At 36.4% G+C, this 18,422-nt stretch overlaps 3 protein-coding genes and 1 pseudogene across 3 annotated transcripts; 2 read left to right on the top strand and 2 right to left on the bottom strand.

Annotated features, from left to right (window-relative positions):
* Positions 1–942: 942 nt before the first annotated feature.
* On the bottom strand, positions 943–2,543 carry LOC141843458 (EID1-like F-box protein 3; annotated as a pseudogene).
* LOC141842753 (glutamine synthetase leaf isozyme, chloroplastic-like) lies at positions 2,528–7,074 on the top strand. The gene is made up of 14 exons (XM_074730767.1): positions 2,528–2,592; positions 3,396–3,678; positions 4,019–4,058; positions 4,168–4,271; positions 4,373–4,421; positions 4,537–4,643; positions 4,774–4,861; positions 5,072–5,200; positions 5,502–5,576; positions 6,101–6,154; positions 6,234–6,271; positions 6,404–6,563; positions 6,640–6,700; positions 6,803–7,074. The coding sequence occupies exons 2-14, from the start codon at positions 3,422–3,424 to the stop codon at positions 6,940–6,942; spliced, it is 1,302 nt and encodes a 433-aa protein (XP_074586868.1). The 5' UTR covers positions 2,528–2,592; positions 3,396–3,421; the 3' UTR covers positions 6,943–7,074.
* Positions 7,075–8,491: 1,417 nt separating this feature from the next.
* Positions 8,492–9,496, top strand: LOC141843459 (putative CCR4-associated factor 1 homolog 8). The gene has a single exon (XM_074731515.1). The coding sequence runs from the start codon at positions 8,492–8,494 to the stop codon at positions 9,494–9,496; it is 1,005 nt and encodes a 334-aa protein (XP_074587616.1).
* Positions 9,497–11,704: 2,208 nt separating this feature from the next.
* Positions 11,705–17,610, bottom strand: LOC141843529 (E3 ubiquitin protein ligase RIE1-like). Its single transcript, XM_074731584.1, has 4 exons — positions 17,099–17,610; positions 15,174–15,293; positions 13,604–13,895; positions 11,705–11,866 (listed from the first exon to the last, which is right to left on the bottom strand). Exons 1-4 carry the CDS (start codon positions 17,608–17,610, stop codon positions 11,714–11,716), a joined length of 1,077 nt encoding a protein of 358 aa, XP_074587685.1. The 3' UTR covers positions 11,705–11,713.
* Between the last annotated feature and the right edge of the window lie 812 nt (positions 17,611–18,422).

Consider the following 18,422-nt stretch of genomic DNA (forward strand, 5'->3'; position numbering starts at 1 on the left):
AATCGAGTGGATGACTTGGAACTGGATGAACTAATGATGTAGAGTACCATAGATTGAGGAGAAGTTAAAGATGAGAAGATGTGAGAACCTTGAGTAATTATGGATGTAATCTTGAATAATTAATTTGTTTTATTTGACATGTAATTCTAATGATCCGATTGATTGCTTAGGTAAACCTTTGGCTATCTAGACCTTATGTGAGATGAAGTCTCACAACTTTAGTGTGCCCCCGAATTGTGTTTGATGACCAGGTCAAGTCCTAGATCTTGGAACAACTTTGTGGCCGGGGATTATAAGAAGATTACTATACAAATTAATTATCTAAATTTGTTAGGACTTTAAAAAAGCTTATAATAAATTTATTAGAACAATTATCAACCCACCCTGCAATCTCATGGTATCAGAAAGCGTCCCCGGGGCCATAGTGTCACGGTAAATTTATTAGAACAATTCCCCAACTACGGCGTATTTGTAAAAATTTTCCTCCAAATGGGGATAAAAGAACGCATCTGGGTTGAAAATGCGCTTCCCGATTTATCCTAGTGGCCAATGGGAAATTTCCGTGGGATCGAACTGATCACCCCTAGGGATTAAGTCAATGCGACTGACTGGGATTTATCTTTTTTTTCATAATATTAAAAAGTACTTTTCGATTTACTCTGATAATTAATAGAAAATTTTTGTAGGACTAGATCAGTCACTTAAGATAGTCAACGAAACTCATTGAAATTTATAATTTTTCATAATACCAGAAAGCACTGTTCAATGTCTTAGTCACTGCATCAGCGAAGTCATGTCCTAAAAGCTCGATCTCTGAGATAGTAAGAATCCGCCATTACTCTGCACTAAGTTTCTCATTTACACAGGAATGTTGTACGACAAACAGAGCTGCTGAATTAAAGAGAGCAGCTAGCAGTCCAGCACAGGGAAGACGTACGAGTCTCAAAACGCTACATTCCCATCGTCATCGTCGTTGTCGTCCACCTGCTCCTTATCGCGCTCTTCGTTATAGTAAGCTGCATGCTCCGTCACCGTCGTTGTGCCCTTCCTCATCCGTCGACGAAAGCGCCAACAGAAAACACCATGAAGTGGCCGTTGATGCACACAAAATATATAGTCCAATCTGACCTCGTGAGAGCCGAGCCGCCTCGACGCGCTCTTCGGCACCAGTCCGGCGGCCGTTATGCTCCAAACCCGAGCGCTGCACGCGGCACTCCAGTTCTGCCTTCTTCTCTATCAGCCACACCCGCGTCTTCGACTTCATGAATCCCCGGAAGTATCCCGGTAAGAGGTCCTCTTCTCCTCCGCGGCCGGCCGCCAGGTGCTCGCAGCGGTCACTGACGAAAAGCTGGTCTCCCCAGCAGCGGCGCACCTGGAAGGACCGCCCCGAGGCCTTGGAGAAGCGCAAGACAGCGACGAAATGGCCGGGGGAGGGGCGGGTCTAGCGGGAGGAAGCGGGTGGGCGCCGCGCACCCGTAGCAGAAAAAGAAGAGCTTGGCGAGGGAGTGCCAGCCCCTGCCCAGGCGGCCGCCGGGAGCGGCGCCTTCCTCGGTTGGCCACAGCCCGGAGACGCCGGCACACGCAGGCCGCCGCCCAAATGACGTGTGGGTCCCAATTGATGCTGCGGAACAACAGCACCATCGCCGTCTCGTACAGGATCCCCGTGTTCGCATCGACGGCGAAGGCATAGTCGCCAATGCTCGAGGAGGCGCCGCCCGCGGTCGGCGTCGACGGTTGGGAGTTCGAGGGAAAAAAATGCAGTTTTGATTCTTTCTCCTCTCCATCGATCTCTTGCCTCCGACAAATCCTAAATTCCTAACTGCCAAGTTTTCTTATTTGCAATGTATCGAAATGAATTGGATGTCCATTCGTAAAAGAAAACTAGAACAAAATGACTGCGGAGAAACAGAGTGGAGCAAACAGATTTGGATTGGATTGGATCGGTTGCAAAAAAAAATTATACAGTTATAAACGGAGGTTATATCTATTCATCAAACATACTACTTTAGAACAAACTCTTTAATTGTAAGAATCTATTCTCTTCTCGTGGGGCGACCATGTGGAATCGATGGATGACAGATTTTACTTTTTACAAAAGAAAATAATCTATTCTCATCCGTGCAAATATCATTCAACGTGCCATAGTAAGAATCAACTCTTTCATTGCGGATATAAAAGGCCTTCATGGAAACGACGATAAAATTAATTCAATTTCTCGTTTTATTATATTTCCAATCCATTTTACATGGTAAGTTAAAAGTTGTTTTTGCCAAAAAATAAATAATTACAAACCGCAATTATTAAACTCGAACATGATCAAGAACAGAGAGAAGGAAAGATGTGGTTTACGTTATCTAGATATCCAATGGCTTCATGTTGTCCCCAGAACGCAGAGGCCAACTCTCCACCACCCAAGAATCTAACCCTATCTGCTCTGCAAAAGCCAAACCATGATCCTCTACAGTGTTAACCAATCAATTGTTTTCCAATATAAACAACTTTGCCTCATTTTCTGCACAAGGATTGCCTTCTCCTCCCTCCATCGTCGTTCTCACTTGGACTGCTCACTGCTCAGCCCTGCTTCTCTCTCTGGTGAGCATGCCTCCTCTCACTACTGCTACCATTTCATTAGCTATGCAGTTTATCTTAACGATTTCCTGTTTCTTTTAGCAATTTTATGGCATTCTAATATTGACTCCTTGTGTTACTGGTTGTACTCATTGTGTGCATGTGAGTAGCATGCGTGGTCCAATGTTATCTTTTTTATTGTACTTTGTATCCTAAATTAATTTTTCTTTCTGAATTTATTGTGTTTGAAACACTAGGATTACAGAAGGTGTTAGGTAGGTCTTTGATCATTCTCCGTAGTTTGAACGTCATAAAACACATCTCGGCAGTTATTTCTTTTTGGTGTTTATAATCCCTTTTGGGAAAAAACAAAGATGTTATGAGTAACCGAAGTCTTATCTGCTCTTTTTTTTTTGACCAAGTGGGTATAGTGCAAGGAGAGAAAGAGGAAATTACCGATTTGACTTATTGAAGAAACTGGAATCATTTGATTTCTGGATTATGTTTTGTGAGAGGATCCAATTCCAGTGATAGTATTTGATGCTTTGACCATTTCATGCTTCTATTTGGTTATGTTAATACATCCAAAACATATCTGTTTCAAGATTTGACTTTTACTCTATGGAAAATCAAGCTATTTCATTTCAAAACGTGTGTTTTCATTTACATTTACTGGTTTATGTAATTATTAAGAGAAGATGAAGAACAAGGGCTTCTTTTTGCTAATATGAACATAATACACCTATAGGAAACTACTTCAGGATATATTCTGATCAAATATGGCTTTTGAATTTTGATATTCTTCCCTTGTATTGATTGCTTGTAAGGTCTGGGAGGGTAGCAGAAAGACAATATGGCTAAAATGATGGTGTCTCCCATGCAATGCAAAATGGATTTTCCAGGCAAATCATTTCAGGCAGGGTCCATGCTAACATCAAAGATGTGGAATTCTACACTGTTAAATGCTCAAAGACCTAAAACTAGAAGATGCATTTCTGCATTCAAAGTGCTCGCTGTAAAGTCTGAAAATGGTGTTGTGCCTAGGTTGGAGAACTTACTTAATCTGGACACAAAACCTTACACTGATAAAATCATTGCTGAATACATCTGGTATGCCACACGTATCTCTGTTCATAATTTCTAAACCTTATAGAACATTTTGAAAGAATAATAAAGAATGCAAATGCTTAGCTCAGTTTCTTGTTTTTTCTATTACATGAAGTTTTATTTTAGCAAAAAAAAATAGTTAATGTAATTAATAACAGTATGAATTATACGTGCAGTTTAATCTTGCTTAAAGTTCAATGGAGGATAAGCTCCATATAGTTGTCACCAACTTGAAGCCTAATTTAATTTAAAGCACAACTTATTCTATATATGACAACTTATTTTGGACATCTGATATTATGTGGAAATTGGATGTAATAAAATCTTTCTCAACTTCAACTAGGATCGGAGGAACTGGTATTGACCTTCGAAGCAAATCGAGGGTATGTGTTTCTTCACATTTTTTGTTGACTGTTCCTACAAGAACAATCAAGCAGAAACCTGTAGAAAATATTCTTCTCATGTTTGTTAACAGTTTTTAAACATGGTCAGACTATATCAAGGCCTGTGGAACACCCATCTGAGTTACCAAAATGGAACTATGATGGATCAAGCACTGGTCAAGCTCCCGGAGAAGATAGTGAAGTTATTCTATAGTAAGATAAATTATGATTAGTCTTTATGTTTTGTCTCTTTCAAGATTGCAAAATGAAAGTTCTCAATTTCCTTTGTGCTAAGCTATTACTTTTACCAACAGTCCTCAAGCTATTTTTAAGGATCCATTTCGAGGAGGAAACAATATATTGGTTAGTATAGTCTGCTGGTACAAATTTTCTAATCTCAAACAAAGAAGCAAAAAGTTAAAAGGTTTTGAACTTACACTAATTACTTCTTGAGCATTGGCACACGTTTTTTATGAAGGTAATTTGTGATTCATATACCCCAAGTGGAGAGCCTATCCCTACCAACAAGAGACACAGAGCTGCGCAGATATTCAGTGACCAAAAGGTCATTGACGAAGTTCCTTGGTAAGATAAAGCATAGTTATCTTGAGACCACCACTTCCTTTTCTTGTGCAGTTGTATAATAGATCCATCTTGTTTTCAATTTGCCAAACTATGATGTTTTCTGTAATAATACTGTCTACAATGCTTTTAGGTTTGGTATTGAGCAAGAGTACACCTTACTTCAAACTAACGTGAAGTGGCCTCTTGGCTGGCCTGTGGGAGGCTATCCTGGCCCTCAGGTAACTTATGTTTCATTTTCCTGGCAAACACTTGAATTATGTCATGCAGATGAGAATGAAAGGAGGAGCTACACTATCACAACTATTCTAGTTATTCCTTAATTTGCCAATCAAAAAGAGGATAAAAACATGATAAAAATTGATACATCCTCTATGTTATACTGCTTGGTTTCTAACTTGTTAATAATCATAGACAATATAATATTGCAGGGGCCTTACTACTGTGCAGTAGGTGCAGATAAGACGTTCGGTCGTGATATCTCAGATGCTCATTACAAGGCATGTCTGTATGCTGGAATCAACATAAGCGGAACTAATGGGGAGGTTATGCCTGGCCAGGTATTGTTTCCTTCTGTTTCTTGAGTACATTACTGATCTTTATTTCATTCATATGCTGATATCCAAAAATTTCGACATTACTAAAACACTAATTCTATGAAAAGAATATCTTGCTTTCCTAAGTATATACTTGGTAGATGGTTCCATATTAATGTATGATTTCTCAAATGGCAATTGATATTTTTCATATGTTTCACTGTTAGCATAGAAATTGTATCATGGTCTATGGTGTTCTTTCTTCAGATATATTTGAGGCTTTCTCAACTTCAATAGATAGATAACGGAAGATGTATTTATGCAGTGGGAGTACCAAGTTGGACCCAGCGTTGGAATTGAAGCAGGGGATCATATATGGGCTTCAAGATACCTTCTCGAGGTAATGTTTTTTTCTGTCTCCAATCTCAAAACAGAAGGAAAGATTGAGCAACATTTTATTGTTTTCCTTAATCTTTTATGAAATTTGTATTGTCCATTTATCTTAGAGATCTCTTTTCTATAAAATGCTTGATTATTACATATGTTGGTGATACAGAAACTTAAGAGATCCTTGTACTCCTTGTAAATTAGTATTTTATTCATGCAATTATTACCTGTTTGAAAATGGAAAGATTTCATAATTAACTGAATTAGAAATTGAAATTTGAGCAATGATCGCAGGAACAAATCAGTTACTCATAGCTGTGTAACTAATGACCAAAGTTTGTTACTGCTACATATTTAGAAAGGAAGTACTTGTTTGAAATGATGAGATCCTCATTACTTGAGTTATTCGAGATAATTTTTGTTTCAATTTTTTCTCAGTTTTTGAACATAAGATATGATGATTACTAGGATAAAAAATTCTTGATGTTTAAGTCCTTTTTTTCACTTAATGATTATATTTTTGTTTGCCTTATCTAGAGAATTACTGAGCAAGCAGGAGTTGTTCTTACTCTTGATCCAAAACCAATTGAGGTATTCTTTGTTGGAAATACATTGACTTATATGTGCTGATATATCAGAAATAATACCGATTTGTTCGTAATGTGGTTAGGGTGACTGGAATGGTGCCGGATGCCACACAAATTACAGGTAAGAGGTCCATGTGGAGTTAAGACTTTTGAAAAAATTGTATCATAGTTCTTCTTTCCGACAAACATGGTTTTCGTTAATATTGTCAATATGTTCATCCGCTTGACTTGATTTAGATGCTTGGTAATGCAGCACCAAGAGCATGAGAGAAGAAGGTGGGTTTGAAGTAATAAAGAAGGCAATCCTCAATTTGTCACTCAGGCACAAGGAGCACATCAGTGCATATGGAGAAGGTAATGAAAGGAGGTTGACTGGAAAACATGAGACGGCAAACATAAACACCTTTTCCTGGGTACATACTGAAAACTAATTACTTTCCATTTTTCTTTAATTTTAATGCTGAAAGTTCAGTAAGAATTTTGTAACAGGGAGTCGCGAATCGTGGTTGCTCCATTCGGGTGGGACGTGAAACTGAAAAACAAGGAAAAGGTTTGTTCTCATTTTTCCTTGCCCAGTTTTTCTTTGTCGAGATCTTGTCAGATAAGTTTGGAAGAAGAGTTCCATCTTCGACTTGGTTTTGAATAATTTCAGGATACTTGGAGGATCGTCGGCCAGCTTCAAACATGGATCCCTATGTGGTGACCTCTCTTTTGGCTGAAAGTACGATTCTTTGGCAGCCCACACTCGAAGCAGAGGCTCGTGCTGCTAAGGAGTTGCAGTTGCAAGTGTGAGGATTCTTAATGGTGAAGAACTCGATCTCAATATCGCGATATTCATGTATTCAATCAGTCTATTTGATACTTGTTATTGTCATTGTACAATTTCCACATGAATTGGCTTTCTAGCATTGCGTAGTTCTTGAATCTCTCTTTTTAAGTTGTCAAGACTTGAGAGAATATCCATGAATGAAACAAATGCAACTGAAGGGCATCCATTGGGTTTGTTTATTCAATACCATAATATTCAGATTCAACAAAGAATAAGACCGTGCAATATTTCTCAAAGAATTCTTGTGCAAGAGTTCATCAAGGCTACACAAATCTATTATAGAAAACATGATGATCATGAGGAAGTCATCAGTAACATTGCTCCCAGGTCCTTTTGCTCACAGGTCATCAGCTATTTAATTTTATTTCTATGATGAGCCAAAATAAAGTAAAACCTGACAATATAAATAGGTTGTAATCCCCAATCTAAGAATGCTAAGTATTTATTCTACATCCCATCATTGAATCATTTGAAGTCTCTTAAAAGAATATTTTAGACATGCATGGAAGATCATCAAATTAAACTCTAAAATTTCAAGTACATTTTTGATTTAGTATCTTGATGATTTATGTAATGATAATTTTATCATCTCAATCTTGATGAAAGTGTGGATTTCAAACATGTTTATTGGTTTATGTAATGATTTAGTATTGATTTTGTTTATTTTTTATTTCTGCTACGATTAATCATGTTTGATTGACTTACTAATATATTTATAAAATATAAAAAAGATATTTGAAAATCAAGTGTTATTCATCATTCTCTCCCTCTTCACCATTTCTATTGATCCTACCAAATATCACATTTAAATATTTATAATTTATCATCTATTGATCAACTATTAAAATACTCATCTCATGTTCAAAATCTCAACTATCTTTTAGGTCAAAAATGTACTTTTTTTGAGAATTTAAAATTCATAAATAAAATATATTAGTCTTCATCAAATTCATTCCTATTCAATGAAATTTTATTATTTATGTGAGTGAAAAGGCATTTATCATTAACTACTCCTAAAAAAATGTAGAATGTCTTCAATTAATGAATTAATTATAATTCTTTTCTTCTGCTTCTGCAATTAATTATAATTCTTGAACAATGTATATAAGACATTGATGAACATTTTATTATATCATTTGTTATATGAAAAGAAAATTCATAAGAAATGAAAAGACACTAAAAATTTTATAACAGTTGTCAATAACTAATAAACACTAACCGAATTTATTAATTATGAAACGATTTGATTGATCACTATTTTTTCTTAATCAATAAAACGTTAGATTAGATTTAGCTGGAAGATTTAGTAAATCTCATCATTTTTTTATCAATCAATCAAATATATTAGATTTGATAGAAAATATTTTGTAGAACTGTAATTTCCTATTATTCCGCAACTAATTACCGGTAAGAACTATAATTTCCTATTATTCCGCAACTAATTTGTAGAAGCAATCTTTATAAATAACTGCTTCCACTATAGACCGAGACTACAGATTCGAGCAGGCAGCAATGGCCGTCATCGAGGTGTGGAAACAGAACTTGATGGAGCAAATTGAGTTGATCGCCCTTCTCCGCCGCTTCTTCCCAATCGTCGCCTTCGACACGGAGTTCTCCGGATTCCTGCGCTTCACCGCTCGCCATGCCTCCGAGGAGGAGAGATATTCAGACCTCAAGTACAACGTCGACAATCTACGCATCATCCAACTCGGCATCTCCCTTTTCGATGCTTCTGGCAGGCAGCCAATGCCCCGGGTGGCATGGCAGATTAATTTTTCTGATTTTGACCCTGGAGTGGATTCTTGCTCGTCGGAGTCCATGCGCCTATTGAAGAACAGCGGCATCAACCTGCAGAGAAACCGACGCGAGGGCGTTTCTTCTGTTCGCTGTGCCGCTCTGCTCCGAGAGAAGTTGTTCGACCACCACAGCGGTTCATTTGTGACATTCCACGGCTCCTACGACGTCGGCTACCTGATGAAAATGTTGACCGGTGGAAAGCCGCTGCCAGAGACGCTGAGTGAGTTCGTAACGGCGGCGAGCACTATTTTCTGCGGAAGACTTTACGACCTCAAGTACATGGCGAGGTTCTGCCATGGTCTTCATGGCGGAGAGCTTGGCCTGATGAAGCTTGCGAGTTTACTGAACGTGGAGGCCGATGGAGTGGCTCACCAGGCGGGATTCGACAGTTTGGTCATCGGACTGAGTTTCCACAAGATGCGTCAGAGGTGGGTGGTAGAGGAGGATCGAGATTCCATGATCCTCTATGGTCTGCAAAGTACTTGCCAAAAAATCAAGAACACTTCCTCTAATAATCCTCTTCGCCGCCCGACGATGATTTTACCGCCGCCGGCGATGAGTCCACCTTGTGCATTCCCGCCTCGGCACTTCAGCAGCGGTGACCATGATGGTGGTATTCGTCATCTGCTGCCGGCGACACCGCATGGTACTTGGTTTCAGTGGACTCCACCTCGTTACTCCTTCCCTGGCACTGGTGTTGCCATGCCCTACATTATTTGAATTTTGTCATGTTTGTAACTTGGACAGAGTATAGAAACTTGGGTTTTGCAAACTGTTTGTCAAATTTTGATATTGTGATTTTTATCTGGAGTGATGATCTTGGGTTTCTTTGCTTTCTCAAAGTTGGCATGAATTGGATTAGACTATGTGTATTCGTTTACTCCCTAAATAATTTAAGTAATGACGCGCGGTACCTAGCTATTCATATTTTGTATCCCACATATTCTGTACTTTAAAATATAATTATAAAGGTTTTCTTAATTTTTTTATTAAATATAATAATTTTTTAATCTTAAATTATTTTTAATATGTTAAAAATAAAAAATAATTTGTATTATTATGTAAATATTTTACTAAATTATAAGAATAATTAATAATTGTTAATTGCAAATGTCTCATAAAATTTTTAATAATATACACTTAAACAACTCCAATAGAAGTAGTTGTCTATTATAATTAGAGTTTGTATTTAATATCATTTTTATAAAAGAATTAAGAAAGATATTTTATATAGAATATAAGTGAGAGGATTGAAATGAAAATGTACGTCAGACATTCTTTATGATCGTAAAGTACTTCTAAAATTAAAAAAATTTATAAAATTATGATTAGATCTGCTATATTATATGGAGTTGAATATTAATTTATGACTCAAGCGCAAAAGTAAAAAATAAAAGTTGTAAAAATGATGATGTTTAAATTGATGTGCACACATAAAATAATAGACAAGATAAAAAAATAAAAATATTTAAAAAAAATCAAGATTACATATATTGAAGGAAAATTTCAAAAAATATGTTTTAAATAATATGGATTTGTAGTTAGACGATCAATAAATATTCAAGTAGACTATGTAAAACTATGATAAATATGTACATCAAATGAGAAAAATAAAAAAGAACTTGATTAACAATAATAAAATAAAATTTATTTTAATATAAATAAAAATATAATGGAGTGAAAATCAATTTCCTATTTAGGGTCATAAGACTGGTCATAAACTTTGATAGTAGTAGTGAATTGAAAGAGTGTAAAATCATCCAAAGCTAAATTGATTTAAAGTGTCATATTGTGTCAAATTATTAGTTTTAGAACTACTAGCATATTTTGTTATGTCATTAATATTAGCATATAATATACATAGCATGAAAAAGTTCACCTGTGTTTAGAAATTACAATTTACTTATTTATCAATGTAATAAAAAAGGCTTGTAAGCTTACTTAAACATTGTTCTACTTAATACTAATCTGTTACCAAAAGTGAAAGTTCAAATTTAACCAAAAACAACAACTTTAATGATAATAAAATGGCATAAAAAGATAAATTCTTAAATGATACTTTACTGTATTGGTAAAAAAATAAATAAATAAAACATTGTCTACTACTTGTCCAGTTCTAGAACTTAGCATGCTACCTGGTTATACCATATGATACGACCATACAGCTTGTATTTGATAACTTTCCATTTTTATATTAACCATCCATGATCTACGGCCCATTGTTTCAATAATCAAAGAACTTTACGGTTCACATTGGCTTCTTCAAGAATCCAGATAACCCTGCTAGGACAGTTGAACACCATGTGTTTTTATATAATAGAGGAGACAAAAGGTGAGATGCCATCTTGTTGTTCATCATCTTCTATATCAATTCTTCGACTATAACCAAATTCCCTTTTCTTTAAAAGGGAATACATCAAAATGATACTGCAAAGTTTTTCCCCAGATATATTTGCCATCTGGGAAAAGAGGGGAATATATGGTTCAAATATTTATTATAGACATTTTGACATTTTCACCTCTAATAAATTTAAAAAGGTAAAAAAAAATCTATTTCCGAACAACAGAAAAAAAAAGGTCACCAACCAAATAAGGCAAGCTAAAGCAATACTTAATCTTAATCATCCCCATGAATATAACAATACGACAAAATTTAACAGACTTTCCTGAACGCTTAAGCATCGTTGACTATATTAACAATCGTTTAAAGCATCTGCAACGGACAAGAAACATTGGAGGAATGCAAAGGGAAATTTGAACTGATGACGACTAAGAAAAAGTTAATTACTGTTAAATATGAAACTAATTATTCCACTATCATATGGTTAAATAAGATTATAGACCCCAAATAGCTGGGTAAAAATACAGGTTGACCATGATGATAATGAAAGTTCTTTTCTCATTTACCACCAGTAACTGACCCTTAATAGATGTTCATCATGATCCTCTGAGTATATTGAACTTGCAGAGGGGGCATGTGGCACTAATCCTGAGCCATTTAACAATGCAATCTGAATGGAAGTAATGGTTGCAGGGAAGTGAGTGTAGCTCCACGCCATCTTCGTAATTAGAGAGGCAAATGCAGCACTCCTATGAAAAAAGTAAATTCATAAGCCAATAAGTAAACAGAGGCCAAAAAAATTCACCATGCACTTCAGCAAAAAAGGTCACCAAAAATTTTCAGCAATTTAGCTGCCAAAGCATGAATCTCGCACTAACAAAAACTAACTAGCATACATAATTTTCTCCCAAGTGAACAAGTGTCGAGATAATTTTTTGTCCCGATCTCTACAATTGACTTCCAAGCACCAACTTATCCTATTTGTTCTCAAAATCATGGCAAAGAACCTTGCAGGTGAGGGTGTAAGCTCGATTTGGTTCTTCTAAATCTTCTGCAGCGACTCTAAGGCAATTCTTATTGAAACATAGCTCTTGTCACCGGATGAATTTGAACAGAAGTGGAGTGAGAAGACATAGGCCACAAACTCAATAAAGAACACCTAGCCATATTCTGTAATGCTACTTAAAGCCGTCATGGCCAAGTAGCTACACATCCAACATTTAGTTAGCGAGCTACAATGGTGGAGGAAGACTTGTCAAATGGAAAACCAACACAATCTTAAGCTAAGCATCCTCCTGAGATGCCCAAAATGGGATTGATGATCCACCAGAAGGGTGTTTGGATGGCGAGCAGTAACTACACAAATGCCCTACACTCTAAAATGGACAGAAGACAGAAGTGCAAAGAAGAAGGTGCATTTGAAATACCAACTCTTTTGCAAAATAAAGGTGGTGAAATGCAAACAATCACCGTTATATTAGGGAATCCTTTTTTTATTTTTTACAAACATGTTTCTACAAACTGCAGAAATTTGTAGATCAAAATAAGTGTCTCTAGGCACACTCAAAAACACTGCCATTGGTTACAGTTTATGCCTCACCTTCTTTCTTGGGAATGCATTGGAAAACGTAAGCATTGCATCATTTCAGCGCAGAAATTGCTGTATTCTTGGCCCACGTAAACAGCTTTTCATTGACCTTACCGGATTAGCTGTCATATGCTATGGCAAAAGAATTCAACTTGACCAATTTTAAGGCTCTCAAATGGTTCATCCCAATTCCCGACACACCCCAAAGTTATCTTTGTTCCCTTATAATGCAAACATTGCTCTACTCAACCACAATCAAGGCAACAGAAATCTCTTCAAGATTGGTTCCTTCTATGATATATCACGTACACCTTATGGTGAACCTTCAGGGGATTATTGTGAAATGGTTAAACACTTTCTAGTTGGCTAATCATGACCAACCTCAACTCTTTGTTCACTCGAAGAGGCTCTTAAAAAAAAATGCCAAATCTCTTGCAGGGGTAACTCGAAGTTGATTGATTGGTTAGACCAGGACCGATATGGAACATAAGAATATGAAACTTCGCACAAGACACTTCACCTTTGGACCCTCAATGAGCACACAAACCACAGAATCATGCAGGCTACTGAACTACTATCTTATAGTTTCCTTATCCTTTTTCTCTTATGTACACTCCTGCAACATTTTACTCCAAATAAAGACAGTTGAGTAGTGGTCTTCTATCCTCGAAAGAAATTGAAATTTTAAAATTTTCTGGTCAAAAAATCAAGCCATCAAATATATTCACATCAAAACCAGTTGCACACCTACAGATCTAAATCTTTGATTCTATCAACCATGGAACCAAGGTCATGGAAACTAAGCATAAACAGTAAACAGGAAAAAATAAACAAGCAGAGGCACAAAGCAAAGGGAGTAATAGAAGATAGATGATAAGATCTGAGTGATCAGATATACCGAATCTTCTGGAGGGAGGCAAAGATCCATGAGGGAATCCTCCTCTGCTATTGTGATGGAAATTTCATTTTCATTTTCATGGCCAAGTTTATGTAGTTGATTGGTCCGACAGTAACGGAACCTGGGAAGGTTGCCAAGGTTGGTATCTGAAGCACCTTCTTGGCCCACAATAGCATGAAGGAAAGCTATAAGGCACGGCAGGCAACAGCAGAGGGCTATCCCAACTGCACAAGCCAACATGACACAAAATACTGCAAAGAACATGTCAAATGCTAGAAACACCACTGTCAACCTGAATGCCATTTAAAGTCAAATATTAGTAGTTCGTAATCCAACAATTAAATATCAAGTACCCATTTCAGATTAAATGTTTAGCAGGAACTAGCAATGGTGCAACCTAATTTGCATCTTCAGAAAAGAGGCTATGGCTTAAAATCTGACCAGGAAGATAATAAACAGGGTAAACTTTATGCATATCCATGAATCAACCAAACATTCATATCCGCATATGCTTTGAAGAACATCCATTGATATAAAGCCATCAATTTCCTTTTGTCATTTATGCATAATGAATACACATATACCAAAAAAGATGTTTACACACATTTATCCATCTGTTTGTCCTCTTCCAGTTCACATTGAATTTGCAATGGAAATATTAAAATTACATTTTAAGAAGCATGTGCACCTCTAGTATGACTCCAAGAAATTGACCTAAAGAAATGTAACAGTACAATGGCAGTAATATGTTAAATTATGCACTGCTTATGGGGCTAGGATTTTTATGGTACATGTGTGACAACAATCCATCTCTAGTTCAGGTTCCTTTCTAGTGGCATAGCCAGATAACTTTGAATTTGCAAAATAACAAACATGGTTCCAGATAAAAAAAATGCAATGGTATGCAGGCAAAGTGTTACACAATAGGCATTGTGGCAACAACATGGTAAAACATAGCTTCTTGGCCCTACATCGCTTGTGTGGGTCTCTATCCAATTTGTGCAAGATATGAATCCACAAGAATACTGAGAATTTAAGTGGAGTTATTGTATTACTTCAAGAGTTTATATGATTTTGGTTGGTATCACAACCTGAACTTGAACCTCAAGGATTATGCTTTGGAACAACATTGGAGTAAGGCTAAATTATCATCTTGATGTGTTTTATGGAATCATTTCCCAAGATAAGAAAGAGCAACTCCCTTCTACCTTTCCTACCAAACATCAAATTAACTTGTGTTTCATAACCAAATTCCATCTAAATAATCTCATTGGCCCCATATTTATAGCATCTCTGAGATTCTTTATCTGGTAGCAACAAAGAGAATATCTTCAAGGTGTATCTGTGGATGTAACATTACCTAAAATTAATAACCTACTTTCTAAATTGTTTTTACTGAAATATTAGATAAGAGCAAGTAGGAACTCAATAAAATTTGTGGTTAAAATGATCGGGCATAAAATGGAAAACACAATCTCAAGAAAGTGGCTCTAATAACCATTCAAAAAAAAAAAAAAAAGTGGCAAGTCAGCAACATAAAAAGTAAATGATTCTAGAAAGATATTTTTACCAATAGAGACGAGGTGCATCTTGTAGAAGAGCCTGGCCACCAACAACTATCCAATAGAAACCAAGCATCCACCACAACAATGACATTATTGCATTAAGGGACTCCAATTTCTTAACTGCCCTGTTAAGACAATGTTTAACTAACAGAGAGACAACTGAACATCCATTTGAATGTGTGTTATATTGAAGTTCATGTCATCTGGAAGAAAATATTTAAGCATACACAATATGGATGAAAACAAAAAGGACATCAAAAAATAGATAGCATTTAGCAACATGAATCAACAAAACCATCTTCCATCTGTTAATGCACATTCTTTATGATATTTAGTTTATGGAACCATCATTTAAGTTATCATAATCCCCTCACTATACAGAAAATGCAAATGGGCAGATAGTTTAAGACAACTTCTATATCACAAATGGTCTAAAAGATACTACAGGTTTATTGAGACAAGGTTATAGATGTTGTTGTTAAAAAATGTAATACACATGGAAAAACACTGAGTCAGAAGTTCACAGAAATAGAGGATAGAAACGTAAAATGAGATATTTGTAGTAGGTAATAAATTCAAATCATTTGAAATTTACATGATCAAATGATTTCAATGGTCAAACATAGATGACAATATATAGCGCTTGATAATGAAATTTCTCTACTAATGGAGATGTGGGGTTTGGTGTTTGATAATCAATTTATGATCTTCATTCTTCTTCAACATAAAGTAACAAAAGGAGGGCAAACTGAAGACCCAACCAGAGTGCAGTTTTTATGTCAGGACATAGATTCACCATAAGCAAATTATAGTTCAAATGGTACCTATCAGGAAAACTACAAATGCTGAACAATTGAGCATCAGGTACTTAGGTAAGAACTTTTTGGGAGAGTTTTTCTGGTTTTTCATGAGGGTAATAAGGTGGGCGAACTACCTACATACTCCAGCAAGGCTGCGAAAGTAATTTTTGAACCATCACAGTTTGCCAAAGAATTACACTCAACAGTGAGAGCTGATTCACATTATGATTTTGATACAGGCCTAGATGGGAGTTTCTTATATCATAGTGTTAGTTTCAGTGTCTGTTTAAGGTTTTTTGTTTTATCTTGTTTGGTTTCATGATTTATTTGCTACTTTTTTTGCAATAAATTAGTCATTGGGAAAAATATATTAATAAGTTTTTCCAACTAGTTCTGAATTTTTATCTTCAACAACAGCATAGGTTTTCAGTGAAACAAATAGTTTCAGTTGGATCTAATAATAACCTTCTGGTTTATTTGCTGACCTATAGTTACATTTTGCAGAACACTATTTGATTTTTTTTTTCACTTGATGCATATAATAAAACAGCTAATACATAGCAGGAACAGGAGGTTTGGCATAGACAAAGGCCCAACGAAAAGCAAAATATTGACCCCGCAAGATTAATGAGCATTATTACAGCAAGATCCTCCAACATGTGTAAAACTGAAAAATACAAGTGACTAGCTTTCGATTTAACGCAGCAAGACCATGGATGCAGAGGAGCATCCAAGCTCGTACGACCTCAAGAATACTATTTGATTTGGTTCCACTACTTTGTCAGCTCTGGATTAGTTTAATCTTTTTTCTTTTGCATCTTCTTTCCATGACATATTTGACTATATAGAAACCCCAATTAAGAAATTCAATGGAAACAAAAGAGTAAGGAAGCCGAAGCTATTCTATGATATCAAAAGAAGATTTTAAGTACGACCAAGTATGCATATGTATAAGTAGAGGTCCATGTGCAGCAGTATATACAGCTTCATACAACTCGTACGATCTAAACCGAAAATTAATCGAAATTCAAAAAACAATTTTGAGGTTACAGGAATAAAAAACAAAACAAAAATATAAGAATGACTCAAAGCGTCAAGAAAAATGGATAAACTTGGTAATGCAAACAAACCTGCTCTCCTCCTGATCCGCTTCGAACTCCACATCCTCCTCCTCCATCAACGCGACCCATCGTCTCCTTCTCTCCCTCATCCGCAGTCTCCTACTATACTCGCAACAAACAAATCCCACATGAAGCAAGCATTGCACTGCGTAACCTATCACCCAAGCTCTAATCCGCGTCTCAGGCTTCTCCCTCGATGCCCAGAGCAGAACCGCCGCGGAGACCAACATGAACAAGGAGTTCCATGCCACATCGAGAACGACGACCGGCTTGGAGTAACCCCAGTTGTAGGGCGGATCCGCTACCTGTCGGGCGGCTGTATCCGGCGTTGCATCTGCCAGCATTGGCGGGGCCACAAACCGCCCAGCGGTCGCGCGCACGAGGAAGATAGGAAAATTCCAGCTGACCCTGCCGCCACCGCGAGGTCGGCGCTGGAGGTGTAAGGAGGAGGTTGACCTGAAGATGACTCCTCCATTAGCGCTGCCGCCTCCGCCCCGGCCGAGCCAGACGAAATCTTCCATCGGGGATCGGGGAGGGAAGGAGGGGCGCTTCCGGCGGATTTCGACGCGATGGGATTTAAATTTAGTAAGCAGTAAGAAAGGAGTCAAAAACGGTGGTTGGGAGGGCGTTTCGTTTCACTCCCATAATGTAGCATATTTTAAGGGTTATTTTTTAAAAAATCCTCAATATTTTTTAGATTTTTCAAACTACTAATACCTTCAAAAAATTTTATTTTGTCATCCTTCCTTACGTATAAGATCAAAATATTTTTTAAATTTATTTATTTGTTGATATAAATACATATTTAAAAATCATTTAGATATTATTCCAATTTTAGAGATAATTTTTAAAAGTTAGTAAGCATTGGGGAAATTTGAAAATTATTGTAATAGGAGGAGGCATATAAGGGGCATTTTAATATTAATCAAACTTTAGGGATATTTTTAAAAAAAAGTTAATCAGGGTTGGAGAATTTTGAAAATCATCTTATTTTTTTAAAACGTCCGTTATTCTATCTTTTCAAATGTAAAAATCTTTAAATATTTTAAAATTCTATCATTTTATAAACTATTGATATTATTAATTTACTTGATAAAAAAGTGACATTATGTTTTTTTTATAATCAGGATAAATTGAGACGCATAACCTGAGACAAAGTGATATTTCATATGTAGTGAGAACAAATTCTATGTCCTGGTGTATAACTGAAATTGATTATGATGAATCAAACTTGTAGAAGAGGACAAAAGATTCGAATCTCGACGAAATCGAACAATATCCTCTTCCGTCGTGATCAATTGTAATTTCTCGATTACCTCTTCACAGATGATTA

This window comes from Curcuma longa, chromosome 12 (assembly GCF_044706935.1).
Source record: "Curcuma longa cultivar G26 ecotype Majalengka, Jawa Barat chromosome 12, ITB_CL_G26_1.1, whole genome shotgun sequence".
Taxonomy (NCBI): Eukaryota; Viridiplantae; Streptophyta; class Magnoliopsida; order Zingiberales; family Zingiberaceae; genus Curcuma; species Curcuma longa.

Bases quoted from the DNA above. Each gene is read 5' to 3' on its own strand.
- LOC141843459 (XM_074731515.1), top strand. From the start codon at position 8,492: ATGGCCGTCATCGAGGTGTGGAAACAGAACTTGATGGAGCAAATTGAG.
- LOC141843529 (XM_074731584.1), bottom strand. From the start codon at position 17,610: ATGGAAGATTTCGTCTGGCTCGGCCGGGGCGGAGGCGGCAGCGCTAAT. The intron at 15,294-17,098 runs GTTTGTTTGCAT...TTGTCTTAACAG, and splicing joins GCGGATCAGGAGGAGAGCAG to GGCAGTTAAGAAATTGGAGT. The intron at 11,867-13,603 runs GTATATCTGATC...CTTTTTTCATAG, and splicing joins GCCTCCCTCCAGAAGATTCG to GAGTGCTGCATTTGCCTCTC.
- LOC141842753 (XM_074730767.1), top strand. From the start codon at position 3,422: ATGGCTAAAATGATGGTGTCTCCCATGCAATGCAAAATGGATTTTCCA. The intron at 4,862-5,071 runs GTAACTTATGTT...ATAATATTGCAG, and splicing joins GAGGCTATCCTGGCCCTCAG to GGGCCTTACTACTGTGCAGT. The intron at 6,155-6,233 runs GTATTCTTTGTT...TAATGTGGTTAG, and splicing joins TTGATCCAAAACCAATTGAG to GGTGACTGGAATGGTGCCGG.